The 14063-nt window shown below is 40.6% G+C and overlaps 2 protein-coding genes across 2 annotated transcripts in view; both read right to left on the bottom strand.

Annotated features, from left to right (window-relative positions):
• Positions 1-1198: 1198 nt before the first annotated feature.
• On the bottom strand, positions 1199-9568 carry LOC135094462 (septin-2-like). Its single transcript, XM_063994559.1, is given in 11 exon segments — positions 1199-2043; positions 2381-2554; positions 3228-3355; positions 3531-3549; positions 3551-3646; positions 4282-4471; positions 5062-5192; positions 5194-5256; positions 5891-6033; positions 6956-7073; positions 9421-9568. Coding segments are annotated over 11 exon segments (1266 nt in total). The 5' UTR covers positions 9451-9568; the 3' UTR covers positions 1199-1869.
• Positions 9569-11997: 2429 nt separating this feature from the next.
• Positions 11998-14063, bottom strand: part of LOC135094318 (uncharacterized) — an 8957-nt gene continuing 6891 nt past the window's right edge. Inside the window, exon 5 of the mRNA XM_063994316.1 lies at positions 11998-12664. Within this exon, the coding sequence (XP_063850386.1) occupies positions 12589-12664 (76 nt within the window). The 3' untranslated portion in view covers positions 11998-12588. The remainder of the gene's footprint in view (positions 12665-14063) is intronic.

The raw sequence follows: 14063 nt of genomic DNA, 5'->3' as shown, positions 1-14063 counted from the left end.
GAACTATGAAAATGAACTGTAGAAAAATTATCATAATAATAAAGAGAGCAACTGATAACAGAAATAGTAATAAATAATAATAAATAATGAAATATCAAAAATAACTACAGAAAGTACATAATAATAAGAGATAACTGATAATAATAATCACTGACCATAATTGACAATAAATTCAACTAAAATGGCCTGTTAAGAAAAGAAAAGCATAAACAAGCACCTTACTCATAATAATAATAATAATAATAATAATAATAATAATAATAATAATAATAATAATAATAATAATAACAACAATCGCTGACTATAATAAATAACAAAAATCAAATATAACCTGTTAAGTACAAAGGAAAGCAAAAACACAAAACATACTCATTTCTGGTCCCACTCAGCCTGCCCTAACTGATCCACACTCCAGCAAGGCAGCCAGTACAAAAATAGCAGAATAAAATTACCACTTATACCCTTCACTGACTAATTCACTCGCTAATCACTTTATTCCTGGCATGTCCTCTTATTCATGAGTCTGTGGTGCAGTGAGACAGGCTAACTTTGACAGATCTAAGAAAAAACATGAATTAACTGTTTTTTTTTTTGTCTGTGGTTAATTTTTTTTGTTTAATGTATAGGCTGATGAGAAAAAAATACCGATTAAATCATCTTTTTCGTTGTTTGTGATTATCATAAACTGATAAGGAAAAATGTGAATTAACACGTCTTTTTTGTCCCCCCCCCATCTATGACAACATTCTTGGCTCACTGGTAAGGTTTGTGTTCAGTGTTTACAGTGGAGTAAGGGTTTGTCTACCACCACACATTTGCCTCTGAGTACAGTGGTGCAGGTACAGGAGGGACAAACTGCCGACTGTGTACACTGAGTCACTTCTAACAGTACATAAAGTTACATGAACACACAAGGTAGGGGTTGTAGTTTGAATCGTCTTCTCTCATCACAACTATTTTTCAAAGGCCACTGTTATTATTTGTTGGGTTCTCATGGATGTTTTTTTTTTTCTGATGATGTAGTGACTTTGTTAAAATATTACTATAATCATGGAGACATCCTTAACAACCCCAATACCTTCCACTAGAGCCTGTTAAAAAGTATTAGAGTTTCAAGCGAGGGTGACAGAATTCATAAATATCAAGTCATGAAAACACTCTAAAAAAATAAATAAATAAAAATAATAATAACTTCCACTAGACTGTTTAAAATATTACAGTCCCCAGTGATGGTACAGAATTCTCAAACTATCAACTGAATCATGTAAACACTCTTGAGAGCCCAAATAACACCACTAGGGCCTGACAAAAGTAGTCGGACAAGATGCCACAATGTTTGAGGAACCAAAAATCATTGAGTATAAACACTGAAAGCAAAGACACACTATGCAGCAGACTGCCCACCTATTGACTGAACGAGTGATTTAATAGTGTGCCAATAACTAAGATCATGTGGTGAACTGAAAACATTATTAGACTCAACCTGTTTCCTTCCTGCTACTTTGACTTTCTCTCTCTTGCTTTCCTCAATTAAACTTTAAAACAAATGGATAAGATTTTTCAATGATAGGTAAGATCTCTAAACTATTTCCTTCTTGACTTTCATTTAAGTAATTTTTTTTTCATTTTTTTTTTTCCTTGAACTTAAAATCTTAATCCTCTTTCTTCTAAACTGATTTTTTTTTACTCTTTTTACTCCTTTGAACTGTCTATTTTTCACTCTGTCCTCCTTTAAAATATCTTTCTTTAACTTCTTTTACTCATCTATTCCCCAAAACAATATATGACTCCCTCCTTTGAACTGCCAACTCTCTCTTTTACTCTCCTACTTCCTTGAACTACCTCTCACTGTGCCCTCCCTTGAAAAGTCTACTTCTTCTTCTTGCCCAGTGTCATGGTGTGGCTGCTCAGTTGCTGCGTGGACACCTGGTGCTTCCTTTTCATGAACTCTGCCCTCTCATCCTCCAGCCTCTTCTTCAGTTCCTCGTAGCGTTTCTTCTCATCCACATGCTCTCTCTTCCTTGCGTCGTACTTGTTGAGAAGCTGAGGGATGAATGAGTGAGTTATAGGAGAGGTTTGAGTGTTGGTTGAGAATGTTTAGTGAAAAGAGGAATTAAGAGGAAAGAAAGGGATCTTCTTCATCACCTACTCCAGACACAAAGCTCATTTTCATATCCTCTCACTTTATCCCATCTCTATTACCACACACACACACACACACACACACACACACCACTTTCCTAACTCCACCACCACCACACACATACATACCTCCTACTCCACACATCTTCCACCTCCTCCACCTCTTCCTCTACTACACATAACTCCTCCTCTTCCTCCTCCTTCACCACATATACCAACTCCTCCTCCACACACCTACCTCCTTCTCCACCTCCTTCAGCTCAGTCTCCTTCTCCTTGACGCGCAATACAAACGTCTGCCTCATCTCGTCCTCCTTGCGCTGCAGTTCCTCCCGGTGCTCCACTCTCTTCTGCTCAAAGGTCTGCTGGAAGCTCACTGGCTGGTTGTCCTCCCCAATGTCTGTGAAGCCCATCTGAGGAACAACAAACCCAATGATTGACTAACTAGCTTATTTACTCACTAATTAAGCACTTTCTCTGCAATTTGTCTAGGTTTTCCCTAATTACTGACCATTCTGAGATCATTCTTCTTGCTCCATAGCCATCTCTAAGCATTATACTGACTAAACAATGTTAATTTTATTCTTTTGATTCCCTCTTTTCTTTCTTGTTGATTTTTATGAAGATTTTGTTGTTGTATATCGCAGTGAAAGAGTTAACATGTCAAGGTGTTCTTATTGTGTGTATATAAAGGTATGTTATGTGTGTTTTCTGTCTTTCTGGCTCTACCTGTGAAGCTCACCTGAGGAACGACAAACTGAATGAGTGACTACTTTTCTTTCTGTCTATCTATTTTGAATTTTCTATCTTTTTTTTTTGACTATTTAAGAAGCCCACTTTGGGAATGAATGACTCACTAACTAGCTTACTTACTTAATATATCAAGGTGTACTTATTGTATGTATGAAAAGGTCTGTTATGTGATGTTTTCTGTCTCTCTGCCTATATCTGTGTTGAGTTCCCTTTCTTTCTGACTCACTGCCTTAACATGTGAAGAAAAAAATTAAGAGATACACAAAAATAAATACCTAAATAAAATAAATAAAAAAGGTGTGTGCGTGTGTGTGTGTGTGTGTGTGTGTATACCGTTTCCAGGATCTTCTTGCGGTACAGCTCATAGTGGCGCTGGTGGGTGACCTCCCTCATGTCCTCCATGTTGGTGCGAATCAGCATCTCCCGCAGCTTGGTGAAGTCACAGTGGCTTTCGTTCTCCACTGCAGGGTAAAAGCAGACACAGTGAGACCCTTCCCCATACACACACACACACACACACATGCACACACGCACACACAAAACACATCAATACATATTCAGAGGTTACATCAGCTTTAAGGGGGACACCATGAAACCTTTCTCCACACACACAGAGTAAAACGCATCAACACCCACCCTGCACAGTGCCCCAGGGGGTACTGACGGGCACGCACCATCTTGTTGCCCACTCTCACAAAGTCTGTGCTGCCCACCACTGCGAAGGGAAGCTGGCTGTTCATGTCTGTGTTCACCTGGGAAGAGAACGCCTGGTCAGATATGCACAGTGTTGCCACATTTTATTAGACACTATTACCAAATGCATGAAAAGAAAGTGACATCTTGTACGACGTGACATTATTAGAATCATGAAAAAACTACTACCATCATAACTGGGATCATGAAAACAGACTATTACCATAACTTAGACCTTATAAGAAAACAAATTATCATAACATCTGACAAGACACTCCATTATACACTATTATCATGACAACATCTTTGAAAACCCTGATTACTTTCAACAAATCATAAAAGGGAGAGAGAGAGAGAGAGAGAGAGAGAGAGAGAGAGAGAGAGAGAGAGAGAGAGAGAGAGAGAGAGAGAGAGAGAGAGAGAGAGAGAGAGAGAGAGAGAGAGAGAGAGAGAGAGAGAGAGAGAGAGAAATGAAAACACTCTTAAAAACCCAATAACTTCCACTAAACCCAACCAAAGCAACAAGAACCAGAGAAACACCCTTGAAAACCCCAACAATTCCCACTGGATCCTTTCAGACACCACCACAAAACTGCACCAGCACACAAGACGCCACAGAGACAACACCAAACAGAATGCACACTCAAACCCAGCACTCAAACCACCACCCACACAAACAGCAACAGCCAGCCACCTTAGCCATTGTGTCATCATTGGTGGGGAACTGATAGATGTGAATGTTGTTGGTCTTAATCTCCTGAGTGATTCGCTGCTTAAACTTTGTGAGCTCGGACTTAGAGATGGTGTCAGCCTTGGCGATGATGGGGATGATGTTGACCTTTGAGTCCAGCTTCTTCATGCACACCAGGTCAATGCTCTTCAGGCTGTGGGGAGATGAGGTCATGTTAGGTCATTGTAGAGTGAGGAGGGAAAGGATGCATAGGAGAATGAAAGGATATGGAAATGAAAGACAAGGAAAAGAGGGAACAGGAGGTAACAGGATGGATGTATGAAGAGGAGAAAGAGAGATTTGCTCAATGAAGGAAAAAGGAAAAGATGAAAGATGTAATCAGATGTAACAGGATGGATGTGTAAAGAGGAGGAAAAAGAGAGAGGTTTGCTTAATAAAGGGAAAAAAGAAGAGATAAAATAGGAGGAAGAAGAGGAAATTAGATGTGATAAGATAGATGTGTAAAAGAGAGAGAGAGAGAGAGAGAGAGAGAGAGAGAGAGAGAGAGAGAGAGAGAGAGAGAGAGAGAGAGAGAGAGAGAGAGAGAGAGAGAGAGAGAGAGAGAGAGAGAGAGAGAGAGAGAGAGAGAGTTGGTTTTGCATAGATGCACACATAGAGATCATTATTACAGGATCTTCTAGCCTGTGGAACTATTAAAGAGCCTGTAACAAAAAATAAATAAATAAATGAATAAATGAATAGGTAAAACAATGTAAATATAAAGTGCACAGAGGAAACACCAACCCGTGTCCAGTGGGGCAGATGAAGTAGAGGCAGGCGTGTATCCGAGTGTCGTGATAAGAAGACAGACTCCTCTTGATCTTGAGTTCCTCCTGCAGGTAGTCATCAAACTGCTTGTCGATGTAGTCCACGATTGGCGGTGAAGCTGTCCCCCTTGTTGATCTGGTCCCCGTAGCCAACGGTGTCCACTATTGTCAGCTGTGGGAAGGTGGGAATGAATGACTATGATGTCCATTTAATATTCCTTGGCCTAATTTAACCTGACCTTATTTAACCTAATCTAACCTAACCTAACTTAACCTAGCCCAACCTAATCTTAACCTAACCCAATATAATCCTACCTTACCTAACCTAACTTAACCTGATCTAACATAATACAACTAATTGAAGCTAACCTAACTCATCCTTTACATCCACTCAACCTAATCTAACTTCACCTAGCCTTATCAAACTTAACCTCACATTATCCAACCTAATTAACCAAACCAAACAACCTATACTATCTTATACATTTCCTAACCTAAACCTTCTTCAATCTTGCCTGACCTAATATAACCTCAAAAACACCAAACCTGAACAAACCCTGACCTTCCTTGTAGATTGATTGACCTGGCATTACCTACCATAACATAACCTTCCCTAACCTAACTTAATCTAATCTAACTTAAATGGACCTTACCTAACCTATCTCAACTTTCCCTAATCTCAAAAAACCTGACCTTGACCAAACCTAACCTAACAAAACCAAAAAAACACACAACCTGAACCAACCTTGACCTTACCTACCGCCTGTCCTCAGCCTGCTCTCAACCCGACCTCGACCTGACCTTACCTTGAGCTTTACGTTGGACTCCTGCAGCTCATAGGTGTGTGACTTGAGTTTGACAGCCGGCAGGGTGTGGGGAGCGGGGTTGGACTCAAAGCTGGTGTTGAAGAGTGTGTCCATCAGGGTTGATTTGCCCATCCCTGTCTCACCTAGGATGCAACAGAGGGTGGTGGTCAGTCTGGGTTGTCACTTGCATTGGTTTTGTTGTTGTGGTAGTGGTGGTGGTGGTGGTGGTAGCGGTAGAAAACATGATATAAAGGAAAGAACGGGTTACTGGTTGTAGTAGTACAGTAAAATCCCTCTCATCCGGCATTTGAGTATCCAGCAGCTTCAAGTATCCGGCACATTTTTCCCTGAGCCTTAAAATCAATAAAAAATCAATGTGTACTCATAAAATTGATTAAAATTCCTGCGCGAGGCATACTTTGTCCCCTCGCCACCAGAGCGCACTGCTTCGCGCCACCCACGGCCCACTGCACTGTGTTTACTCAGTGACTCAGTCCCGCGTGTGCACTGTTTATCGCCTGACGCCTTCATCATGCCTAAAGTTGTAGAAAAGAGGAAGCGTGTTGTGCTTACACTTAAGCAGCTGATCAGATCAGCTGCTGATTAAGATCAGCTGATCTTTGTTATGGTAAGATGCGTGAGTGTAGGGTGGTGATTGTGGACATAATTTCACTTCTATTCAAGTATCCGGCAATATTCAAGTATCTGACATGTCGGCGGTCCCGTTGATGCCGGATAAGAGGGATTTTACTGTATATATATGAAAAAAACAACAAAAAACAGAACAACAAAAGATAATACAAACACACATACAACCTCCACAAATATAATAATAAAAAAAAACACAACCTCAAAATCCAATAAAACTCAAATAACAAAAAAATAAAATAAATTTCAGTTAGGTTCCTTTCACACTGTGCAGTTTGCTGCTGTTTGTTACTGTGGCTCAGATCAGAAATGCCTGCGACTACTGCCACGCACAGTGAAAGCCGACTCTGTTCCCAGCGTGCAGCAACAAGTACTGCGGGATGGAGCGTGGGTGATTACTACCCTCCTTAGACTCACCGATGCAAAGGATGTTGAAGGTGAAGCCATTCTGGGTGCTCTTGGCCACCAGCTGGTCCGGCAGGGAGTCAAACCCAACATGGCCTGACAGCTTCAGTGTCCGCACCTTCTCCTCAGCCTGCCAGGGGGTAGCCAGGTGAGGTTAGGTGAACTTTGCAGTGGTGTGGTTAGGTTAGGTTTGTGGTGGTGGTGCTTTAGGTGGTGTGTGTGTGTGTGTGTGTGTGTGTGTGTGTGTGTGTGTGTGTGTGTGTGTGTGTGTGTGTGTGTGTGTGTGTGTGTGTGTGTGTGTGTGTGTGGGGGGGGATGGTGAGGATGTGAGGAAAACAATCTATAAGAAAGAAATGTAACTGAGTAAATAATCAAACAAATAAGTTGTTTACTCTATACATCCACAATGACAATATAATTTCATCATAAAAAAGAATCTGATAAATTAATAAATACAAAAAAATCTTGCAAAAAAATAAATAAATAAATAAAGAAAGAAAGAAAGAAAACAAAATAAATAAATGATAGTCAATGGAAAGATGCAATATAATTTCACTATAATTAAAAAGTGGGGAACCTGGTACATCGATAAATATAATGCTGGAAACAGGAAGCAACACACTAACTCACTTACACACACACACACTTCTCTCTACTATGAAGCAACACACTCCATCGCATCACCAGCCTGTGTGTGTGTGTGTGTGTGTGTGTGTGTGTGTGTGTGTGTGTGTGTGTGTGTGTGTGTGTGTGTGTGTGTGTGTGTGTGTGTGTGCGCGAGGTGACTACATTAGGCACTATATTAAAGCCACACCAGGAACAAGAATATAAACACAAGATAATGATAAAAAAAGAATGCATTTACATCTTTCTTTATCACACACACACACACACACACACACACACACACACACACACACACACACTGCCTACTGTTGTTATTCCAGCCTTCACTCACACCTGCGTCTTTTCATATCAGTGATGTATATACAAGCTTCTTTAATCTCATGCTTCTGTTATTTATTTTTTCAGTCATGATGAAGCAAACTATAATTTTTAATGTACAGTATAAGTTTTTTTATATACTTTTTTAAATAGAAGGCATTGCAAATCATAATTATCAAGCACACACACACACACACACACACACACACACACACACACACACACACACACACACACACACACACGCCGGCAGCCCCAATACCTGGGCGGGGTACCAGTCTCCCAGGTGCAGGTCAGGGCTAGGGGGTGAAGAGTGGGCTGGCTACTGACTGGCCCGAGGATGGGGAGGGCACGGACCCCTCCCTCGACCCCCCACCCTCCGCGCCACAGTAGGGGGACTGGGTAGGAAGGTCAGTGTGTGGCTGTGGTGATGTACACACACACACACACACACACACACACACACACACACACACACACACACACACACACACACACACACACACACACACACATATATACTTTCACTTTCTATTCAATCTATTCTTGTTATATTTTTTATTACAACTTTCTATTACAACATTAGTCCTTCCTGTGTATTTAAAACTTTCAGGAGAGGAAGAGTAGGAGAGACGTATTCCCCCCTCCCTCTCTCTCTCTCTCTCGTAATACCCACACACGTACATAAATGAGGGTAGGTGATGTGGTGTTGCATATAATGAATATTAAAATCTCCAGTGAATTTTTATCGTGTACATCAATTTATCCTGAAATGAGATCGTAACATAATGTAATCCTCTCCTCTAACTGACTGTCTTCAGCCTCTCTCTCACCACCGCAATGTTGCATATCTAGCTGTCTTCTACCATTATTTTCATGCTAACTGCTCTTCTGATCTTGCTAACTGCATGCCTCCCCTCCTTCCGCGGCCGTGCTGCACAAGACTTTCTTCTTTTTCTCACCCCTATTCTGTCCACCTCTCTAATGCAAGAGTTAACCAGTATTCTCAGTCATTCATCCCTTTCTCTGGTAAACTCTGGAACTCCCTGCCTGCTTCTGTATTTCTACCTTCCTATGACTTGAATTCCTTCAAGAGGGAGGTTTCAAGACACTTATTCATCAATTTTTGACCACTGCTTTGACCCTTTTATGGGACTGCCATTTCAGTGGGCATTTTTCTATTAGATTTTTGTTGCCCCTTTATGTCCTTCCTACATAAAAAAAAAAATTCAAATAACCTTTAAACTTTCACCATTTTTATACATAACCTGACCCCCACCAGGCCCAACACGCGGCTCTGAGTCACCCAATCACGAGGAACAGCAAAGAACACAAGAATCATGATTACTGTTGCTCCATATCCTGTCTGGTCACACCCATCAATCGCCCCCACTCGTATCTCCCTCCTCGCTGCTTATTTCCCTACGCTTGTACCTTATGTTAATGGGAAGGTGCCTTATGGCTGAGGTCTGGGTGGTTTGTAGGTGAATTAAGGCCTGGAAGAGGGAAATAAAAGAAAAAATAAGGCTTACCGGGGGACGTTCAACAGCTACCGCCGCCATGTTTGTTGTCAAGTGGGGCCCGTGTCCGATTCCTTTTTCTTGATCTTGTGGCGCTGGCTTCAATAGTCTCTATGTGATCTATTAATCCTGTTTTCTATCTATTTACTTATTTTTCATCTATGTATTTATTTTTCTGTGCATTTTTTGACCTACAGAGACAGGTATGTAGGCGAATATGGAAAGTAGTGAATCTTGTGGAGCTGGCTTCGACAGCTGTCGTGTGAGGAAGAAAGAAGGGGGAGAGGGGTGACCCTGGCTTGGGGAGGAGGACGGGGAAGAGGAGAGCAGGTTGTGGAAAAAAGTGGAAGGAGGGTGACCTGTCTTGGAGAAGTGACACACACACACACACACACACACACACACACACACACACACACACACACACACACTGCATCTCCATTTGTACAATGAAAGACTGGACACACAGACACATACATTTTTGTAGTTTTTTTTTTTTTAGCATATATATATATATATATATATATAGAGAGAGAGAGAGAGAGAGAGAGAGAGAGAGAGAGAGAGAGAGAGAGAGAGAGAGAGAGAGAGAGAGAGAGAGAGAGAGTAGTAGTAGTAGTAGTAGTAGTAGTATGAGAAAATCAAATCAGTCTATTATTCATTTTATTCATTTATTTTTTTTCACCAGTAGGGTAAGAAACTCACACGCTCCCACCTCTCTCTCTCTCTCTCTCTCTCTCTCTCTCTCTCTCTCTCTCTCTCTCTCAATAATCATTTCACTCAAGCATCAAAGGCAGCAATGTTCCTGCATCTCTCGTTCACACACTCAAAGGCTGCTGACCTGGCCTGCTCTGAATTTTACACCCACGAGGAAAATATCTGAGAGGCGGCTGTCCACTCCTATCCCTTCCCTCTCCCTCTCCTCCATCAATGCATTTTTTCTCTATAACTCATTACAGAACACGTCCCCAACTGTGATTAAACATGGGAGTGATTGATATTATTGCAGAAAGGTGTTTGTTGCTTCAGATTTGCATGGAGAGAGAGAGAGAGAGAGAGAGAGAGAGAGAGAGAGAGAGAGAGAGAGAGAGAGAGAGAGAGAGAGAGAGAGGATGGATAGAGAAATTTCAGAGAGCCGGGATGGATGAAAGGAGAGGGAGAATAAATGAGTGTGTTTGATATATATATATTTTTTTATTATTGCCATTATTCTTTTGTCCTTTTCTCATTATTTTTAGCTTACGCTGGACTGATAACTAAGAGGAGTTTTAGTGAATGCTAAAGAAAAAAATGATAAAAACTACAAGTGTAAACTACTTATGCTAATAGGATTTTTTTTTTCCTTCTTAATCAAGGGAATGAAAATTATGAACTCCTTTATGTGTTTTATTTATCTATTTATCATGATCAAGGGATTAAAATATTATTTCTAATGACTCTCTTATTACAATATTAAATAAAAGATCAGAAGATAAATAAATAAATAAATAAACAAATCAATAAACAGATAAAAAAAGTGAAAAATTAAACAATTTTACGATTCAAGAATTTAAACACAAAAAACTCTTGGAGGTTTACATAATAACTTAAAAAAAATTTATAAAAACGAAAAAAACAGCAAATTTTTTTATCGAAAGTTTACATAACAACCTAAAAAAAATCTACAGAATCGCAAAAAAAATTCATTTCTCTTAAAAGTCTACATAAAAAAGCACGAACCTATAAAGAAACGTAAAAAGCAGCAAAGTTTACATATTAATTTGAAACCTACAATTTTTTTTACGGAATCGCAAAAAAAAAGTACATTTTCTCAAAACCCTATAAATAAAATCATTTAAAAACAAACAAACAAACGAATATCCACATAAAACTACAATAACATAATGGACAGCACTGATGTCGACAAATTTCATGAGATTGCAAGGAAACACACCAGCAATCACTAAAACATCACCAGTTTATTTTCGTACGTTTTGAAATTTATGAAGGAAAAACAAACAGTCACATTTTATCATTTGTGGAGAAGTGTGTGTGTGTGTGTGTGTGTGTGTGTGTGTGTGTGTGTGTGTGTGTATGTGTATTTGAGATCCTTTTGTCAGCTGAGTAAGCACGGAGGAGGAGAAGGAGGAGGAAGAAGAGGAGGGGGAGGAGGAGGAGGATAGGAATACGAGCTGGAGGAGAAGGAGGAAGAAAATGAAGAGAAGAAATAGGAGGAAGAAAGAGAATAATGGAGTAAAGGGATAAATGAACGATGTTAGAGAGAAGTTAGATTTAAATATAGAATTACTGCAGAGAGAGAGAGAGAGAGAGAGAGAGAGAGAGAGAGAGAGAGAGAGAGAGAGAGAGAGAGAGAGAGAGAGAGGAAATTAAAATCGTACTCGAGGAAAAAGAAAAGAGAAGTTAGAAAAAATAGAAGAGGAGGAGGAGGAGGAGGAGGAGGAGGAGGAGGAGGAGGAGGAGGAGGAGGAGGAGAAGGAAAACAGGAAAGCAAGAAAGATATTGGAAAGGGAAGGAATCAGAAGAAGATGGAAAGAAAACAAAATGCCTTGAGGAAATGAGAGAGAGAGAGAGAGAGAGAGAGAGAGAGAGAGAGAGAGAGAGAGAGAGAGAGAGAGAGAGAGAGAGAGAGAGAGAGAGAGAGAGAGAGAGAGAGAGAGAGGTAATGGAGGAAAAAAACGGAGAAAATGGAAGTGATTTGGAGGAAAAGGCTTAGGAGGGGAAACAGTTTGGAGGAAAGAACGGAAGAGTGGAGAGAAAAACGTGGAGATAAGTGAAGTAGAGACGTGGGGATGTAATGGAGAGAAGGAGAGATGGAGGGAAGGATTGGAGAGATGAAGTGAGGTATTGAAGGAAAGATGGAGAGGGGAAGAGATGAAGGGAAGTACTGGACGGGTGAAGGGGTGTACTGGAGAGAAGGAGAGATGGAGGGAGAGATGGAGAGAGATACTGGAGAGATGGAGCAATAGAAGCATTAAAAGAGCGGAGAGGGGCAGCGGATGAAGTGGAGGCGTGGAGGGAAGTATTGGAGGGGTGGAGAGAAATTTTGGATGAGGTTTAGGGGGATTGGAGAAGTGGAGAGAAGAACTGGAAGGGTGGAGAGGCCTTGGAGGGGTGGAGAGAAGCATCAGAGGGGTGGAGGCAAGTATTGGAGGGATGGGGGGAGGTGGAGGGACGTGTGTGTTAACCCTTTGTGGCGATGAAGTACAGAGCTCGTCTTGGGTAGGCTGCGCGGTTCACCTGGCGCCGCCTCTGCTGCCTGCAACACAAGGGGACACGAGCATACTGTTATTGTTATTGTTGTGGTGGTGGTGGTGGTGGTGGTGGTACTTCTGAAACTCAAGGAGACACGAGCCTACTGTTGTTGTTGTTGTTGTTGTTGTTGTTGTTGTTGTGGTGGTGGTGGTGGTGGTGGTGGTACTTCTGAAACTCAAGGGGACACGAGCCTACTGTTGTTGTTGTTGTTGTTGTTGTTGTTGTTGTTGTTGTTGTTGTTGTTGTTGTTGTTGTCTTTATTATTATTATTAACATCATTGTTATTAAAATCACTGTATATTTCTCCTACTACTACTACTACTACTACTATTACTACTACTACTACTACTAAGCTATCTGAAAAATGCTCTCTCTCTCTCTCTCTCTCTCTCTCTCTCTCTCTCTCTCTCTCTCTCTCTCTCTCTCTCTCTCTCTCTCTCTCTCTCTCTCTGGGGATATTTTCATCTCTTATCAAATTTCCTTTCCGTGTTTCCTCTTCCTCCATCTCTCCTTCCTCTTGTGTTCCCTCCCAGCCCCTTGTTTTGCACTCTTTCTCTCTTTTCTCTCTCTCTTCTTCCCTTTATTTCTTTTACCAGCTATCTTTTCTTATTTTCTTATCCTTTTCCTTATATTTTCTTATCTCTTCTTTCTAAACTTCTTACGTCATCATCTACTTTCATATATTGTCTTCTTTTATCTCTTATTCTTATTATTCCTTATCTTTTCTCTATTCATGTGGTGTTATTTATTGAATTTTCACTATTTCTCTATGTGTATGTCTGTTTCTCTGTCTGTGTATCTGTTTCTATCTGTTTCTGTATGTCTGTGTGTCTGTGTGTCTGTCTGTCTGTCTGTATGTATGTATGTATGTATGTATGTATGTATGTATGTATGTGAGTGAGGATATTCATGTTGATATTAGCCATTTAGATTTTCCATTATATACATTTAAATAAGTGATAAAGCCAGAGAGAGAGAGAGAGAGAGAGAGAGAGAGAGAGAGAGAGAGAGAGAGAGAGAGAGAGAGAGAGAGAGAGAGAGAGAGAGAGAGAGAGAGAGAGAGAGAGAGTTAATCATTCCCTTTTTAAAATTTGAAACAGGTACACACACACACACACACACACACACACACACACACACACACACACACACACACACACACACACACACACACACACACACACACACACACACACACACACACACACACACACACACACACACACACACACACACACACACACACACACACACACACACACACACACACACACACACACACACACACACACACACACACACACACACAAACACACACCTTTGATTTAGTAATTAATTAGAGTTTTGAATGAATGATACGATTTTGAATTGACGTGAGTGTGGGAGGGAGTGCAAATTATTGA

This window comes from Scylla paramamosain, chromosome 45 (assembly GCF_035594125.1).
Source record: "Scylla paramamosain isolate STU-SP2022 chromosome 45, ASM3559412v1, whole genome shotgun sequence".
Classification (NCBI taxonomy): Eukaryota; Metazoa; Arthropoda; class Malacostraca; order Decapoda; family Portunidae; genus Scylla; species Scylla paramamosain.
Note: the sequence above shows the minus strand (reverse complement) of the source record. Positions and strands in the feature narration are given on the sequence as shown.